The sequence below is a fragment of the Sminthopsis crassicaudata genome, chromosome 2 (assembly GCF_048593235.1).
Source record: "Sminthopsis crassicaudata isolate SCR6 chromosome 2, ASM4859323v1, whole genome shotgun sequence".
In the NCBI taxonomy this organism is placed as follows: domain Eukaryota; kingdom Metazoa; phylum Chordata; class Mammalia; order Dasyuromorphia; family Dasyuridae; genus Sminthopsis; species Sminthopsis crassicaudata.
Genome location: NC_133618.1, coordinates 605,433,066 through 605,451,071, shown reverse-complemented (window position 1 = coordinate 605,451,071; position 18,006 = coordinate 605,433,066). Strand labels below are relative to the sequence as shown.

Below are 18,006 nucleotides of genomic sequence, written 5' to 3'. Positions count from 1 at the left end.
GACTGAAAATATTAATTCAAATAAAAATACTTTTATTATTTGTAATGACCATGCTATGCACAAACATTACTCCAATAAACTTGCATGTATAGAAAGCTTTGTTTTATAGCAAACTTTCCTTGTAAGTATTGTAAAATATTTTCAAATTTTATCATGCTCAACTTGTCTTATTTCCAGTGCCTTCTTTTAATTATCTTATTTATTTTGTACAATTTATTGGTAACTTCCAACATTCTCCTTCCCAAACTATTTTATATTTAATTATTCAGTACGTTTATATTTATTAATTTCATATTCATGTTACACAGTTACATATGCACTTCTTCCCTTCATTAGACCATAAGGTTCTTTCTAGTAGATTGTTTCATTCTTTAGGCTTATATCCCTAATAACTAAGTCCAGTACTTGAGAAATACTAATTGAAGTATAGTCCAACACAGTCCCCCATTCTTAAGTCCAAGTCTATTGTTCTTTACACTATCCCAAAAATTTCAAAGAAGGGAAATAAAATATAAATAATCCAAGGTCTCTTGCCTTTACTGTGCAGTAAAAAAGAGTCCTATATATTAGGATATAGTGATAATGAATTGACTTAACAATGATTTTCACAAGTGACAATGTTTAAGAAAATTATAGACCATTTGACTTGAGAGGCATGTTAGAACTCTATCTCACTTGTTTACAGTGATGGCATATGATATGTTAGATGGGAAGTAGTAAGCAAAATAACTCATGAGTTCAAGAGAAAGTAGAGCCAAAAAAGTTCAACACATTTGATTACAAGTTTCTAAATAAATTAATGAGTTGTTAAAATAGGAATGCTTGAGGTCCATTTCTAAGCTTATGAGGTTTTATCCCTGCATAAAAATATTGGGCTGGTTAGTCTATTGGTTTGCTCCAAGCATACAATTTATATTCTTAAGGGAAAGCTGATTACAGCCAAGAGGATAGAAGAATATTAATGGATAATTCTACAGTGCTTTAAAATTTACAAATTTCTTTACATATATTTCATAACAACTTTGTGAAGTAGGCCCTATATAATTTAAAGAAGAATAAACAGCCTCAGAGATGTTAGGTACCTTTTCTAGTCCACCCAGCTAATAAGTATCAGGTGATATTTGAACTCAGGTTTGGTTAGTTCTCATTTACCAAGCCAGTGGTAGTCCCAATTTTTTTTTTTTATCTTAAATTCCAACAATAAAAATTTGACTAGCCCTCCCAAATATGTACATATATTTATTATTATATAAAAGCATTAACATTCTTATCATTATATATCTGTTAAAAATGTTCAATGCTTGAAGAAAATCAATAACAACTATGTGAGGATAGATTGGAAAGGAAATGACTTGAGGAATGGAGCCTAATTAAGAAGTCATTATTAACAGTCCAAGTGAGAAAGATGTGATGAAGGTAAAAACCTGAACTGGGATGATGAGTGCTAAGAGAATGAAGAGGACAGATGTAAGTAATTGTAATGTCCTGATAATCTCTCAATTGTAATCTAACAAGTAATGTCATGGAGACTGAATAGATAAGTTCTAGCATTGATAGGATAAGCAAGGATAGGAAAAGTGAGGAGGTGAGGATTTTGTGTAACCATAAGGATGCAGTAATTTTTGGAAAAGATAATGTGATGAGATATGACAGAGATTACCAGCTACCCATACCTGCTTATTCTATTCCACTAAAAATAACAAGTGGGTTGTTGTGGTGAAGTGAGGCTCTCACTAGTCACTATCCTGGAGGCCAGGACTGACCAAAGATATGAGTGATGGGGGGGAGGGGGCGGGGTGGGAGAAAGGGCCAGGATTTAGGAGTGTGAGGGGAGTAGAAGTGAAGAGATTGGAATTTTACCTGCACAACTGCTGCAGGTGCCTGAGTCACTTCAAAGTCTCAGGGTTTATTTTCAAGCACAGCTAGAGGGAAGGGGGAGAGTAGGGGACGGATGAGTAGTGATAAGTGAAAGAAGAAGTATAGTTGTGTTGGGAGTCAAGCTTGTGATTAACTATTGTGTGGGGGGGTATGACTCACCCTCTCACCTTAAGGACTGATAACAGATAATGGAATTACAGCAAAGCTTTCATTTTGGAGACCACTGAAACTTTTAACCATCTTAGTTAATAAAAAGAATACCTTAAGAATATTATATCTGTTAAAGATTCCACCAGCATGACCTCCATCCCTGTGTTCTCGGACTGTACTCTGCATCTAAAGAAAACAGAATTTCAAGATTAATGTGAATTATTAAAAATTATTTATCTAGTGCTTTATAAATTTATAAAATGGCTCAAAAAGTTATCAAACTGTGCATAACCTTTGATCCAGCAAAGGGCTTATATCCCAAAGAAAGCTTAAAGAAGGGAAAGGGACCTGTATGTGCAAGAATGTTTGTGGCAGCCCTCTTTGTAGTGGCCAGAAACTGGAAACTGAGTGGATGCCTATCAACTGGAGAATGGCTGAATAAATTGTGGTTTATGAATATTATGGAATATTATTGTTCTGTAAGAAATGACCAGGACCAGGAGATCATTATATACTTCAACAACAATACTATATGATGATCAATTCTGATGGATGTGGCCATCTTCAATAATGAGAGGAACCAAATGAGTTCCAATAGAGCAGTAATGAACTGAACCAGCTACACCCAGCGAAAGAACTCTAGGAGATGACTATGAACCACTACATAGAATTCCCAATCCCTCTATTTTTGTCCACCTGCATCTTTGATTTCCTTCACAGGTTAATTGTACACTATTTCAAAGTCCAATTCTTTTTGTACAGCAAAATAACTGTATGGACATGTACACATATATTGTATTTAACTTATACTTTAACATATTTAACATGTATTGGTCAACCTGCCATCTGGGGGAGAGGGTGGAGGAAAAGAGGGAAAAAATTGAAACAAAAGGTTTTGCAATTGTCAATGATGAAAAATTATCCATGCATATATCTTGTAAATAAAAAGCTATAATAAAAATAAAGAAAAGAAAAAAATAAATTTATAAAATAGTACTCTTATACTATTCTGTGAAGTCAGTAGTATACATTATATTATTCCTGTTTTACAAATCAGAAAAAAAACCCTCAGCCCATCAGGGAGTTAACAGATTTCCTCATAGTTAAAAAATTTAGCAAGATATTAAAAAAAAATCACTTCTGACTTTACAAATACAATGCATGAATCCTTTTTATTTGTCTTTGGAATATAAAATTTCGTGAAAACTTCTTTTAGATATATTCTCAAGATGGTCTGTTTTTTGGGTTAGAATAAGAATGTAAAAGGTGAATTTAATTTAATAACATCATCATTTGTGACATAAACCAAAGAAGCAGCAAATGACTTCTTTGGTCTAATTAATTCTATTTTAATAAGGAAGTTAATCAAGTATTCTAGTTAATTAAGATATAGAAAGATATTTTTAGGCCATTTTCTAGTCACAGCTATTAGAAGGCAGTGCTGCTGAAAAAACTTTTCTTGGACAATAGGTTTTGCTGTTCCTCTCTTCTTTCACCCTATCACCTCCACCAGACAATCCAATCTTTAACAGAATTCCACACTGATTTAATTTCGTTCTAGCACTAATCCATGTTAATAAAATGAAGGAATGAATCATAATTATCTTAAATGCTGATTTACATGTATTTGTAATATTTATTATACACACACAGAGCTTTGAATGTGGCATGTCCATCTTCTTAAAGCATTCAAGGCATGTAAAATCATACCTCTTCTTCCACAGACTGAAATTCTTTATCCTCAGGAGACAGGTCTATGAGAATTGTTCCACTACCAGAAGTATTCAGAGTCAAGTATGGGTTGAGACCTAAAAAAACACAAATTAAAATTATTCTAAAACATTTTTCAAAAAGCAATTTTATGACCTGTAGCCAAAAATAACTACTTGCATGATGGAACGAAGATAAAAACAAATTTAATTGATCTTTGTTGGCAGCTACAAACTAAGTATTAATTCACTGCTTTTGCTAAAAAAAAAAATTATAAGTAACATAGGGATATAGTAAAAATGTGGCATGTGAAACTAAGAAAAAAATGACTTCCTTTTACATTCTGCTTCAGTTGTACAATTTATATTATGATCACTACACTTGTTTACTACACTTAAGAAAAGAAATGGAGAGAAAAATATTAGAGAGATGCAAAAGTAGTTCTCTTTAGTAAAGAAAAGATCACATAGTCCAGAAATGATTGACAGATGCCTTGATATTTATTTTGAAGGTGTTCAATAAAAGTCCACTAAGAATGGCACAAGAAATATGCTTATAGTAGGAGATAATTTTGATTTAAGCACAGAGCTTTTTGATGTCAGAGTAATAAAAATAAAGATCACCACCATCCTGAAGATTCCAAGATCTTAAAGACAGGTAGGTGGCACAGTAGAAAAAGTAGTGGGCTTGAAAGCAGGAAGATCCGAGTTTAATGCTGCCTCACTTAGTGGACTTAGGATGAATCCATCTCTCATAGACTATTTCTTCACCTGTAAAATGGTGTCTGCCTCACAAGATTGTTATGAGGATCAAATGAGAATGTAATGTAAAGTGTTTTGTAAATCTTATATGGCCTGAAAAACATTGCTTTATTGTTATTATTTAGAAGAAAAAGAGACAATTGTTTATATATAAAATAATAGTAACCACCTCACAGGATGTTGAAGGATCAAATACCTAGTCAAAACTGAAATTAACTAAGAATTTACTCTATAGTACTTGTGACCAATGGTTGTCCAGCTCTCTATTTATAAAGTTAATTCATATATTAAACCTAAATCTCTCTTTCGGTACCTGTTCACAGTCTTTTGTGACCAAGTGAACAAGTGGGATCTCTTTTTCACAGAGGCGCCTTTAAAATCTCTGAAGACAGCCATCAGGATCCCCCTTAAGGTGTGTCTTCTTCAGGGCAAACATTCCCAGACCTCAATTTCTAGGAACTGGACTTTTGACATGACATGTTGCCTTTCCAGAAAACAAGCTTTTGAAACAAATATTTTTGAAATTGGGAAATGTCTGTAATTACATAACAAAAGGATGAGAATGATTTTCTTAAAATAAATGGTACCTTGTTGTCCGGAGATAAGTCTTTCAACTCCTTTAATGATTTTATGCCTATGCCCATAAGCATTAATCCCAATCTCTTTTAATTCCTTATGCCCCATTTCAACCAAAATATCCAATGTGATCTTGTTTAAAAAAAAAAAAAAAAAAAAAAAGCAACATTTAGTTAAGAATGGAAACACATTTGATGGTATATTATCATTATGAAGGCTATGTAGACACTTAGTTATTCTGAAATATTTTCAATACCTCAGAAATACAAATGCAAATTTTCATACATTAGTATTGACTGTAAAGAGTTAAAACTAAACTGTTTACTGAGGAAAAAAATTCCTAAAATCTAAAATTAAGTTAAATAGAAGAACTTACATCAGAATCAAAATGCTTTCAACCCATTGTGAGAATAGAATTAAGTACACTGGTTTATCAAGGACTAAAACTTGGAAGGCTAGAAATTCCAACTCCAGTGTTCATATTTGATAGTTTTTGAATTTACTACTTCCTCTCCATTTTCACCATTCTTGAAAGCATCTCAAACTTTAGTTTGAGACCTTAAACCCAAAGCCCATTTGATCTTTCTTATTCTAATCTCTTCACAGTAATATCGAGAGAGTCATTTTCAAAAACAAACACTGATCATGAGACCAGAATTTTAGAATTCAAAGAGACCTTATAAGTCATTTAATCCAACCTCTAAATTTTAAAGATAATGAAATAAAAAGTTGGATAAATGACATGATATGGTTGCTATCATTCAGACAGGAAACGGAAGAACTGACATATGAACTTAGTCTGACTTTAAGTCCACCTTCAGGAGAAAGAATACTCCTCTGACCAAAAGTATTATTTATCCCATTTAGTCATTATTTTCTGAAAATTCTTTAAGGCTATAAAGATTTGGGCCAGAAGGATGCAGAATTTGGTGAAGAAGAGAAAAAGGAATCAGAAAGAGGAGGGTATAGATCTGCTTTAGGTCCCAGTTTATATTCTAGATTTGTTCTTGACAAATATCTGTGAAATACTTCACATAGTGATTGGAAGGATCCTTGCTCTTCTAGAACTGCAGGTGGGATCCAAGTGGTTTGTTCCCAGCCTGCTATTTCTTTCACATCACCCTTATTAAATTCAGATATTTAAATGGTTTTAACACAATGCTGCTACCACATCACTTCCCCTACTAAAGAACCTCTCTTACTGCCCTTTATTTATCCTTATCTAAATCCCTCTGCTTGGCTTTTGTGATATAGCAATGCAGGCCAGTGGAATGAACACTAGATTTGAAGACTTGGGTTTGAATTCCAGCTCTATGCTTCTCTCTGGGTTTTAATCTATCAAATAGATAAGGGGCTCCCTTCCACTCCAAATTCACTAAGGAAATAATGTTCCTCTAACCCATTCCTTTCCACACTAATTCTCACCTCTTGTTTTCTGATTAGAAATATTCTTTCTTTTCCTCAATTTATAACTGTATAGATAAGTATGCATATATTAGATTTAACATATATTAACGTATTTAACATGTATTGAATTACCTGCCATCTAGGGGAGGGAGTATAGGGAAGGAGGAGAAAATTTGGAACAGAAGGTTTTACAAGGGTCAATGTTCTTTCCTCAATTGTGAAACTCAATTCAAGACTTGCCTCTTTCAATGAGTTTACCCTGAATACCACAAACTAAATTGACTTTTTCCTTCTCTAAATTTCTGTAATATAATTTTACACTTACATACTGTTTTCTATTCTTTACTACTTGTTAATATGCTAGTCCTAGCTCCCTAAAGCAGGGACTTTGTTATGTACTTCTCTCATATCCTTCTCAGAACTCAGGAGAGTTAAGCATGGAGCAGATAGCAGATGTTCAATAAATACTTGCTAACTGGTTACAACAAAAATGAACAAATGGTAAATCCAAGAATATCTTTAAGAACAAAATTAAAGTTCCATAAGACATGTTACATTCAATTTTAACACATGTAAAATAATATTAAGGAAATAATTAGTTCTTCAACAGAATGGATGCAAACCTTCAAAATCAAATCAAAGAAAGAAGAAACTATGAGTATTGCCTATGAAATTAAAAAAATACACACACAAAAAACTTCAGCAGCAAGTGTGCTATTTCTTTCTCAAAGCAGATTAAATATTCTGCCTCAAAAATGATTCAAGTGACAAAATCATTTATGGAAAAAAAAGTAGGAACAAAAATGCAACCAAACCTAGCTATAATATACAGCTACTTACCTGTTCTCTCTCAAATACATCAATTAGATGTTCAAGTCCAAGATTTCTTACAAATTGATTTATACTAAAATCTACTCCTGGAGCTGAAAAAGGAAAAAAAAAATACACTAAATCTCATGTAAAGCAGAATTTTGCAATTTGCATATTTTTGATTTCACAATACTTAACTAATTTCACAAGATCAACATAGCATTAAACATTGCGAAAAATACTTAGTAACCTAGAAAAAAATAACACAATTCATCTGGAAGAACAAAAGGTCAAGAATTTCAAGGGAACTAATGAAAAAAAAAAATCAAATGAAGGTTGTCTAGCCGTACCAGATCTAAAACTATATTATAAAGCAGCAATCATCAAAACCATTTGGTACTGGCTAAAAAGTAGACTAGTTGATCAGTGGAATAAGTTAGGTTCACAGGACAAAATAGTTAATAACTATAGCAAATTTAGTATTTGACAAACCCAAAGACCCCAGCTTTTGGGATAAGAAGAAACTGTTTGACAAAAACTGCTGGGAAAATTGATAACTAGTAGGCAGAAACTAGGCATTGACTCATACTTAATACTGTATACCAAGATAAGGTCAAAATGGGTTCATGATATAGGCATAAAGAATGATATTATAAGTAAATTAGAAGAATATAGGAGTTTACCTCTTAGACCTATGGAGAAGGAAGGAATTTGTGACCAAAGAAGAACAAGAGATCATTACTGATCACAAAATAGAAAATATTGATTATATCAAGTTACAAAGTTTTTGTACAAAGTAATATAGATAAAATTAGGAGGGAAGCAATAAACTGGGAAAACAGTTTTACATTTAAAAGTTCTGATAAAGACCTCATTTCCAAAATATATAGAGAATTGATTCAAATCTATAAGAAATCAAGCCATTCCCCAATTGATAAATGGTCAAAGGATATGAACAATTTCCAGATGAAGAAATTGAAACTATTTCTATTCATATGAAAAGGTGCTCCAATCACTACTGATCAGAGAAATGCAAATTAAGACAACTCTTGAGATACCACTACACACATTTCAAATTGGCTAAGATGACAGAAAAAGATCATGATGAATGTTGGGAGGGGGTGTTGTAGGAAAACTGGGACACTGATGCATTCTTGGTGGAACTGTGAACAATTCCAACCACTCTGGAGAGCGATTTGGAACAATCCTTAAAAAGTTATCAAACTGTGCATACACTTTGACCCAGCAGTGTTACTGGGGACTTATATCCCAAAGAGATCTTAGAGGAGGGAAAGGAATCTACATGTGCAAAAGTGTTTGTGGCAGCCCTTTTTGTAGTGGCAAGAAACTGGAAACTGAGTGGATGCCGATCAATTGGAGAATGGATGAATAAATTATGGTATTTAAATGTTATGGAATATTATTATTCTATAAGAAATGATAAGGAGGATGATTTTAGAGAGGCCTAGAGAGACTTACATGAAACTGATGCTAAATGAAATGAGCAGAACCAGGAGATCATTATACACAGCAACAAGACTTTAGGATGATTAATTCTGATGGATGTGGCTCTCTTCAACAATGAGTTGATTCAAACCAGTTCCAACTGTTCAGTTATGAAGCGAACCATCTACACCCAGAGAGAGGACTATGGGAACTGAGTGTGGTTCACAACATAGCATTTTCATTCTTTCTGTTATTGTTTGCTTGCATTTTTGTTTTCCTTCTCAGGGTTTTTTTTTTTTTTCTTTCTAGATCTGATTTTTCTTGTGCATCAAGAAAGATAACTGTATAAATATGTATACATATATTAGATTTAACATATAATTTAACATATTTAACATGTATTGAATTACCTGCAATCTAGAGGGGTGTAGGGGAGGGGAAAATTTGGAACAGAAGGTTTTGCAAGGATCAACGTTGAAAAAATTACCCATGCATATGTCTTGCAAATAAAAAGATATAATAATGATAAAAATACTTAGTAGTCTTAGGTGTACAATACTGATGTGCATTGCTTCTTAGTGGCAAACAAGACTAAGATTTCAAAATCCTTAAAAACAAGTTGTAATGAAAGTGTTGTGTTAACAGAAAAGAGACTATAAAAAGAGTAGTTTTGCTTTGTTTATGTTTTCTACACTAAGTTCTAAATGTATTTTTAAGTTTCATCTAGTCACATCATGTACAAACTATTCTTTTGAATATTATTAGACATTTTTGAAAGTTTTGAACTAAAAATATCACACCAGAAGAGCCTGTACACAAGTTATCAATGACATGATTTAACTAGTTAACAATTTCCAAGTGACTTGTAGAAGCTTACAATTGTATTGGATCTTTAATAGTTGTCCCCATAACCCTTCTGTTTACATCTAGATTGGGAGTGTGCCAATATAGTAGAAAACACTATCCTTGCTAATCTAGAGAATGGTAGATTTGGTTTTCCTTAAAGTCAAAATTGTCTTAGTGGCAGTGGTGGTTCAGAAGATTGAACAATCCACAATTTATTCTAGCCTCTATACTGAATTACTTTAAGTAGCTCATATTTTCAAATATGTCTAAAACTATCAAAAAAAAAAAAAGGTTAAGACTTAAGACTATATTTAGAATATGGAGCCAAAAGTAGAAAAATTAATACCCTTTTTTCAGTGAAGACAACAATAATGAAAAGTTTTATATTTATTTTTTTTTCACTTAAAAGTTTTTTATTTTTAAAACATATGCATGGATTATTTCAACATTCACCCTTGCAAAAGCTTGTATTTCAATTTTTTTCCTTCCTTTCCCTTTACTCCCCTCCCCTAGAAGACATATATAACATACATGTTAAATATGTACAATTCTTCTATACACATTTCCATAATTATCATGCTGAACAAGAAAATCAGATCAAAAAGGAAAAAAAAACTGAGAAAGCTTTTATACTTTTGTAACAGTGCATGGATTATTAACTGGCAAAACTATTTCCTAACAAGATTATTAACTTTCAAAAAGAATACACTTGGAAAACATTATTGAAATGGTGGTGTCTAGCTCATCAGTTCTTACTTGGAAAAAGGATAGATAATAAAATAATCACTAGTAATTCTACTCATCTTAACTAAAAGAAAAGCAAGGAAAAAAAAAACAATGTTCTGATAATTCAATTAGATATTAATTTCTTCATTTCTAGTTTGAAATTTTTTGGCCAGCACTCATGCAAAATAATAATGTGAAACACTAATATTCACTGAAAGTTTTTCACTGGAAAATTCTCTCACCTTCCTTTTTTTCCAGACCTGAAGCACCCTCTGTTCCACTTGAATTAACAACTGAAGACAGTTCAGAAAAACTACCAGATAAATTGTCAAGACTACTGGCAGCAGAGAGAGTGGATGGGCTGGAGGGAACTGATGACAGAGCATCTGATGTAGTTCCTGTGCTTCTTAGCCCATTGATAACCTGTGGTTTATAACAACATGGCAAGGCAGAAGGTGGCATGGCTGCTGTCAAAAGAGCACTGACATCATCTGCCTAGGGGTCAAAACAGAAAAATTATAGACATGATGGATAATCATCTCTTCTTTTTGAAATATGAAGTCACTAAAATACACCAGAAATAAACATTAAAAAAATTAGCTCATAACATACTTAAAAATGAAGGCAAACAAGTCAACATTCAAGGACAACAAATATGCTCTGGAAAAATCAAGATAAATTTGTCAAAAGTAGCTCACCATGAATAAAATCTTCAATTCTAGTACTGAAGTATATAAAGAATGGCACAAAAAAAGTTCAAGAGGAGGCTGAGAGATTTAATTGTACTGGTATCACACCAATGAAGCCTCAACCTATACTTAAGTTTAACAAAAATGAATACTAAATATAACATTTTCAGGAAAATGTTCATTATGATGTTATCATGTTTGTTTCCAGAAGCAATGAAATTTTTTGGTAAAGAACATTCATTTATAGAGAAAGTCTATCTGACTGTCTCCTCAAATACAGAAGTACAATAATTTAAAATATAAAAAAATTCTTATTTCCTTTTCCAAAATTCAATGAAAACATTAAGTTACTAAATCATTATGTCTTATCAGATAAAGAGATTTATTACTGATTATGTTACAATGGCTACTCATTTTTCTTCTCTTTGATTCCTATGGATCAAATAGTCTATGCCATACAATTAATTTGTCATTTAGTTAATACATACAGCAATTTCTGACTTATAAAAACAGTCTTTTCCAAATAGCATTTGAAAGTAGGTTGTATGGAACTTAGAATTCATTTTCCTACAGAAGCATTAGTAGATTCTTCAGTGATCCACAGAAACCTACTGAATCCCTAAGTTAGCTAACCATTAAAAATACTACATACAGTTTTCATTATTTTAAGGGGAAAATGGATGCCAAGTGTCAGCTAGATTTTCTTAATCCTTGCCCTAAATGGGGGATTTCATCAGAGTAGTTGGGAGGTGGGAAGAAGGGCAAATAACATGAATTTTGGTGAGAGCTTTTTTTTGAAACACAAGACAGAAGCTGAATTACTGGGAAAGGAAAGGACCAGGAAAAGGAAATTCCTAACAATTCTAGTGGCAGCGAAAGGATGAGAAAGGAAAGAAAAGATGGAAAGAAAATTCATCTGGAAAACTTATAGCCAAGAATTCGGAAGAGAAATGAGTGGTATTAGTTTTATGTGTATTTTGTCTTGTTTTCCCAAATACACTTTAGTAAACTGTGAAATCTTTGAGAGTAGGGATCATACTTACATTGTATCTTAAAAAAGAATCTGGCATATCCCTGCCACAGAGTAGTTATTTCATAAAAATCTACTTGACAAAATATACCTATGACGTTTCCCTCCCCCAATCATTAATTTTTTAAAAAATTTTTTCCCAATGACATATAAAAAGCTTTTAATAAAACTTTAAAAAAAATGAATGAATTCCAAATGCTATCCTCTCTCTCTTTCCCTCTCTGTATCAGTAATCAGATACTGATTGTACATATGCAATCATAAATTTTTTTCCATATTTGTCATTTTGTACAAAAACATACAAATTTTAAAAAGTGAAAAATAATATGCTTCAGTCATAGTTTTTATCAATTATTTTTTAACATCAAAAAAATAAAAACTTAACATGAACTGATACTCTAGAGATTTAGCCTTATCATTTTAAGGCAGACTCCTGAGCTAGGAGTAAGATTTTTCTTAAAGCCCTTGTTACACTAGTCATTAGCTGTGTGAAAGTCATTTAGTATCTTTAAGCCTTAGTTTCAAAAGAGATACTATACTATGATTGTATTAGATCCCTCAGGTTTGCTGCAAAGAAATGCTTTCTAACCCTCAAAGCATTCTGTAAACATAAGATGTTCTTAGAAATTCAGCTGAAATCAAGAATAAAAGAATCAACGACTTACAGTAACTAAGTCCAATGGGGTTTGTCCTTCCTGATTTTTCAGTGTAGGGTCAGCCCCATGCGCCAACAACAAGGCACAAAGTTGGGTTCTTCCTTTCTGGGCTGCTTCATGCAGAGGCGTGAAAGCCCATTTATCCGTGGCATTTACACAAGCATTATACTTGATAAGTAATGCAGCTACATCAACATGCTGTGAATGGAAATATGTGGAATTTGAGCTATCAGTTTTTCCATAACACTAATTTTTCAAGGAAGAAGCTACAATTTTAGCTTTATTTCTTAAAAAACTTTTAAAAGGGATATACTCTTTATTAACACTATAATTAAGTATTTAATGTCAGTTAAAAACATTGTCAAAAATTTTGGTAACCTGAGGAAATCAGCTAGAAGAATTATATTGCTTTATCATTTTCTAATTTTATGCAAGAAAAGCTGTTGAATATTAGAGATATCAGTTGCACCTAAGTATTCATATTATTCTGCTGAAGGAGGTCATTACAATTTCAATTTAAGAACTCAAGAGTTGGGGGCAGGTAGATGGCGCAGTGGATAGAGCACCAGCCCTGAATTCAGGAGGACCCGAGTTCAAATCTGATCTCAGACACTTAACACTTCCTAGCTGTGTGACTCTGGGCAAGTAACTTAACCCCAGCCTCAGGAAAACAAACAAACAAACAAAAAAAACCTCAAGAGTTGTACAGATCAGTATTCTATTATAGCTAGGTCTTCATATCGCTAAAGATTTTCTGGGCTACTGCAGCAAGGTTTAAAAAAAAAAAAAAAAGGATGATTCCAAGGTAGATCTGGGAACAAAGGTTTACCAGTAGGCTGTTCCCACACATTTTATTAGGTGTAAAAGAACAGCTTACCCCATATGATGCTGCATTATGTAATGGAATTAGACCGCCTTTGTCCTGGGCATTGACATCAGCTCCATGTTGTAACAGATATTCTGCAACTTCTAAATTGTTGTAACCAGCTAAGATAGAAAAAAGGGTGGGAAGTTACATAAAAATATTAAATGTACTTATAATTCAATTTATAAAATGGATACCTAATGAAAAATTATGTGTAAAGATATTTCATACAGAAAATACTATTCTATATGATGTCAGAAATAGCTGACAGCTAAAATTACTTGAGAAAAAACAAACAAACCTCCTTGAACTTCTTTATAATACTCCATTAGCTGTACCTTTCAGACCTCTTTACCACAATGTAAATCACAGATTTAGAGAGGGAAAGGGCCTCAGAAGTCAAGAGGCTCCAATTTGGAGAAGAGACTCCAACATTCTCATGAGTGAGAGCACCGATCCAAAGATGCTGAGAGATTTGCATATGATCATTCTGGCTATGACCCCTAATCTACTCTGCTGGCAAAGCTATAGTGAAAATATATAATGTACGTAGTATATAGTATGTGTGTGCGTACACACACACACACACACACACACACACACACACACACACACAAATATTACTGTATACAGAAAGGATATGTAGTTAAAAAAAGAGAGAGATGGAATATATAAGCTTTAAGTGGATTAATATATCTTCTGTGAGACTTAAGTTCCTCCCACCTGCTCTTGGCAGGAACATATCTGATATCTACTTTCGCAAGAACTGATAGCTTCTACTTTCTAATTTATCCCCAAAGATCTCTACCAGTCACCATAATGAATCTGAGAAATCTCATTCACTTACCTGCTAAATGTAATGGAGTTGAATGTCGGCCCTGAGTATCCCGACAATTTACATTATCAGGTGAGGATAACTTCTTTACTCTGGCTAAACAGCCCTTTTTGGCTGCATCTAGCAAAGCTGCGTCTCCCCTAAGCAGATCTTGAATATCTGTATCTCCATCTTTAACAAGGTCCAAGGGAGTATTTCCATCTCGGTTTTTCTTTGTAGGGTCTGCTCCATGCTAAGTATATGAAAATTAGAAAGGTATGAAAGCTGTGATTTTGTCAGTAAAAAAAATCAATGAAATTATGCCAAAAAAAAGTATCTTGCTTGTCCTCTGAATATTTACTTTTAGGGATCCTTTTATCTTGACTATTTAATTTAGATGAAAAATTAAGAATAAGAAACCAAACCAAATCTGCAGATTGTTTTTGAAAACAATGATTAATATTTATTTGTAAATATATCCTGGAAACTACCATTCATTGTTCATTAAGAATTATGTATAAATTTGATGCTATATTTTGGATGCAAGCTTAATGTCACTGACAGAGTAACTGAGACCTAAATCAATAGAAGGTAAACTTCGCACTAAGAAAACTGCAAATCTATGAAGTAACTAAGTATATAAATACATTAAAAGTATTTCTAGGGACAGCTAGAGGGTACAGTGGATAGAGTACCAGCCCTGAAATCAGGAGGACCCAAGTTCAAATCCAGCTTCAGATACTTAATAATTACTAGTTGTATGACAGTAGGCAAGTCCCTTAACCCCAATTTCCTTGTCCCTCATAAAGTACTTGTAGACAGTTTCAAAGCTAAAAGCCTCAAGAAAAATTTTAAATAACTATATCAAGCTACTATGTATGTATAAATAACATTAAATTAGAAAACTTGACTCTTTAGTCTGAAGTTGAGGGAGAAATGTGGACATACTGATTTAGGATGACATTAGTTTCTTAAAAATGATAATCAGAGAATTCACTCCAGAAAGTAAAGTGGAAAACACACTTCACTAGGAGTTAAAATACTTGAGCTTCAGATTGTAGAAGCTTTCCTTACTGCTACTCTGATCTTCAGTTTCTTCATTTATAAGATGAGAAGACTTAACTCTAATGCTCCATTTTAGCTCTGAATCTTATGAGTACTTCAAAGGATGACTCTATATTGCATGATTTCATAATTAATGATTCAAAGGAAGTAAAACTTTCTTAAAGAAGGGGGCAATATATGGATGGCAAAGTGGATAGAATTCCAGCCCTGGAGTCAGGAGGAACTGAGTTCAAATATAGTTTAAAACACTTAACACTTATTAGCTATGTGATCCTGAGTAAGTCACTTAATCCCAACTGCCTCTCAAAGAAAAAAAAAAAAAGAAAAAGAAAATTTTCTTATAGAAATTTAGGATTTAGAGAGGTAAGAGGCATTAGAGAGAATTTAGTCCAATGATACCAACATTTTTGACTATGAACATGTTTAAAAAAAAAAGTCAAATGATTTCACTAATTGATTATTCAATAATTTGCTTTGAAAGACTAGGAAATTGGGACTTTTGGTGGTGATGGTGCTAGTACTGTATTCATAATTTTATATTATTTCAAAGCCTGTAAAGCTTTTCTTCCCTAAAAACTGTGTGAAGAAGTTAAAGTATAATTCCCATTTTATAGAAAAATAAATTGAGCTTGAGAGATTAAGATGTCACATAGTAAGCAAGGAATAGTACATGCATTTGAATCTAATATGGAATATTTGAAATAGGATGCCTCCCTAGACAGAATTAGATAAAGAAGATAGCTATTCTTCTTAGGCAGTTTAAATATCACTGCTATTGGAAATATCACAAATTAATAGAATCATGAAGAAAAGGGGAAGGGAAAAAAGCATTTATATAGTGCCTATTAGGCTCTGTGCTAAACACTCCCTCACTCTTTTTATTATACGTGTTCAATAATTTTTTTACATATTTCCATATTAGTCATGTTGGAAGGGAAAATTCCAAGAAAAAAAGTGGGGGAGAAGATGAAAATAGTATTCATTGATCCACATTCAGTCGCCATAATTCTCTGTATGGATATGGATGACTTTTCTTTTCATAGTTTTTTGGAATTGCTTTGAACTAAACTGCTAAGAAGAACCAAGTCTATTATAGTTGATAATCTGTGCTAAACACTATTACAAATATTATCTCATTTAATCCTCACAACAGGGACAGCTAGGTGGTGCAGTGGATAAAGCACCAGCCCTGTCAGGAGAACCGGAGTTCAAATCTGGTCTCAGACACTTAACCCTTCCTAGCTGTGTGACCCTGGGCAAGTCACTTAACCCCGGCCTCAGGGGGGAAAAAAATCCTCACAACAATCCTGGGAAATAGATGCTATTATTATCTCCATTTTGCACTGAGACATTCACTGGTTAAGTAACTTGCCCAAAGTCACTACTAAGTACTAGGTCAAATATGGATTTGTCTCTTTGCTTCTAAAGCCAGCTTTCTAATCACCTTGCCACAGGAACTCTGTGAACTCTAATCTTTTTGTTTGACAAATGAGAAAAAAGGGCCCAGAGTAGTGGAGTGCCTTCTCCAAAGTCACAATATATCATTAAACATTGTTCCTAAGTTACATGCATCATACACAATTTAAATACTTGACTATACCTGTAGAAGAAGTTTACAAATCTCATATTTTCCTTTTGCTGCAGCTTCATGTAAAGGTGTGAATTTCCACAAATCAGCTACGTTAACCACTGCTCCATGTTTAACAAGTAATTCTGCAACTTCATAATGTCCATAAGAACATGCATTGTGCAAAGGCACAAGGCCACTGGGAAAAAAATGTCAACAATTAGGATAACAAATGGTAGGTTTTTAAAATTTTATCCCAAGTATTATGTTTAGAAAATTACTGACAAAGTTATGTACAGCACTAAATTTCATAGCAACCTTAATTCAATGAGAAATATTAAAACAGATGATCAGATATCTATCCTTAACTTAATTCTGAAATAAAGCAACGTTACCTATATTGCCTTCTTTTACTTTTCCAAAAAACTATAAACACTCTGCAAATGAACCTTTATAAAAACTGGAAGCAGTCCAACTGAAATGTGAATTGTTTATCAATACCAAAATACAAAATTCTTAGAAGATAAAAAAGCCAGGCAACTCTCAAGAAACAATTTCTACTAAACTGAGGGGACAAAAAGGAAAATCAAGTCATGCTAAATGCTCTTTACCCTTTATCTTTAGCATGCACATCAGCTCCATGCTGTAGCAAGTATTCGACCACAGACACTCTGTTATATCCTGCTGCAAAATGAAGTGGTGTAGATTGCCGCCCTTCAATGTCTCGGCAGTTCACACTTTGGGCAGTGCACAATTTCTGTAGGATGTACCAAGGATGTTAGTTAGCATATTTTCTGAGGAAAATAAGCAGTGATCTTCCTTGCTGTTTTATTGATTTGCTAAACATTCAACTAAATTTCTGGTAACTCTGCCATGTTCTTATTTTTGTCATTATTTCCCCTTCAATACCAGAAGAGCTTTTATCAAAATCCTTATCAAAGCTGATACCTTACATAAGTACTATTTTATGTAAGCAATCTAATGGAGATATATGACATTTCCCATAGCTC

At 33.1% G+C, this 18,006-nt stretch overlaps 1 protein-coding gene across 1 annotated transcript in view; it reads right to left on the bottom strand.

Annotated features, from left to right (window-relative positions):
- Positions 1–18,006, bottom strand: part of TNKS2 (tankyrase 2) — a 61,115-nt gene that overhangs the window by 7,104 nt on the left and 36,005 nt on the right. The window contains exons 14-23 of the mRNA XM_074295861.1: positions 17,608–17,753; positions 17,030–17,195; positions 14,398–14,617; positions 13,563–13,672; positions 12,695–12,883; positions 10,553–10,805; positions 7,323–7,405; positions 5,087–5,207; positions 3,739–3,836; positions 2,140–2,214 (exon numbers count right to left, since the gene is read on the bottom strand). Coding sequence (XP_074151962.1) covers positions 2,140–2,214; positions 3,739–3,836; positions 5,087–5,207; positions 7,323–7,405; positions 10,553–10,805; positions 12,695–12,883; positions 13,563–13,672; positions 14,398–14,617; positions 17,030–17,195; positions 17,608–17,753 — 1,461 coding nt within the window. The remainder of the gene's footprint in view (positions 1–2,139; positions 2,215–3,738; positions 3,837–5,086; positions 5,208–7,322; positions 7,406–10,552; positions 10,806–12,694; positions 12,884–13,562; positions 13,673–14,397; positions 14,618–17,029; positions 17,196–17,607; positions 17,754–18,006) is intronic.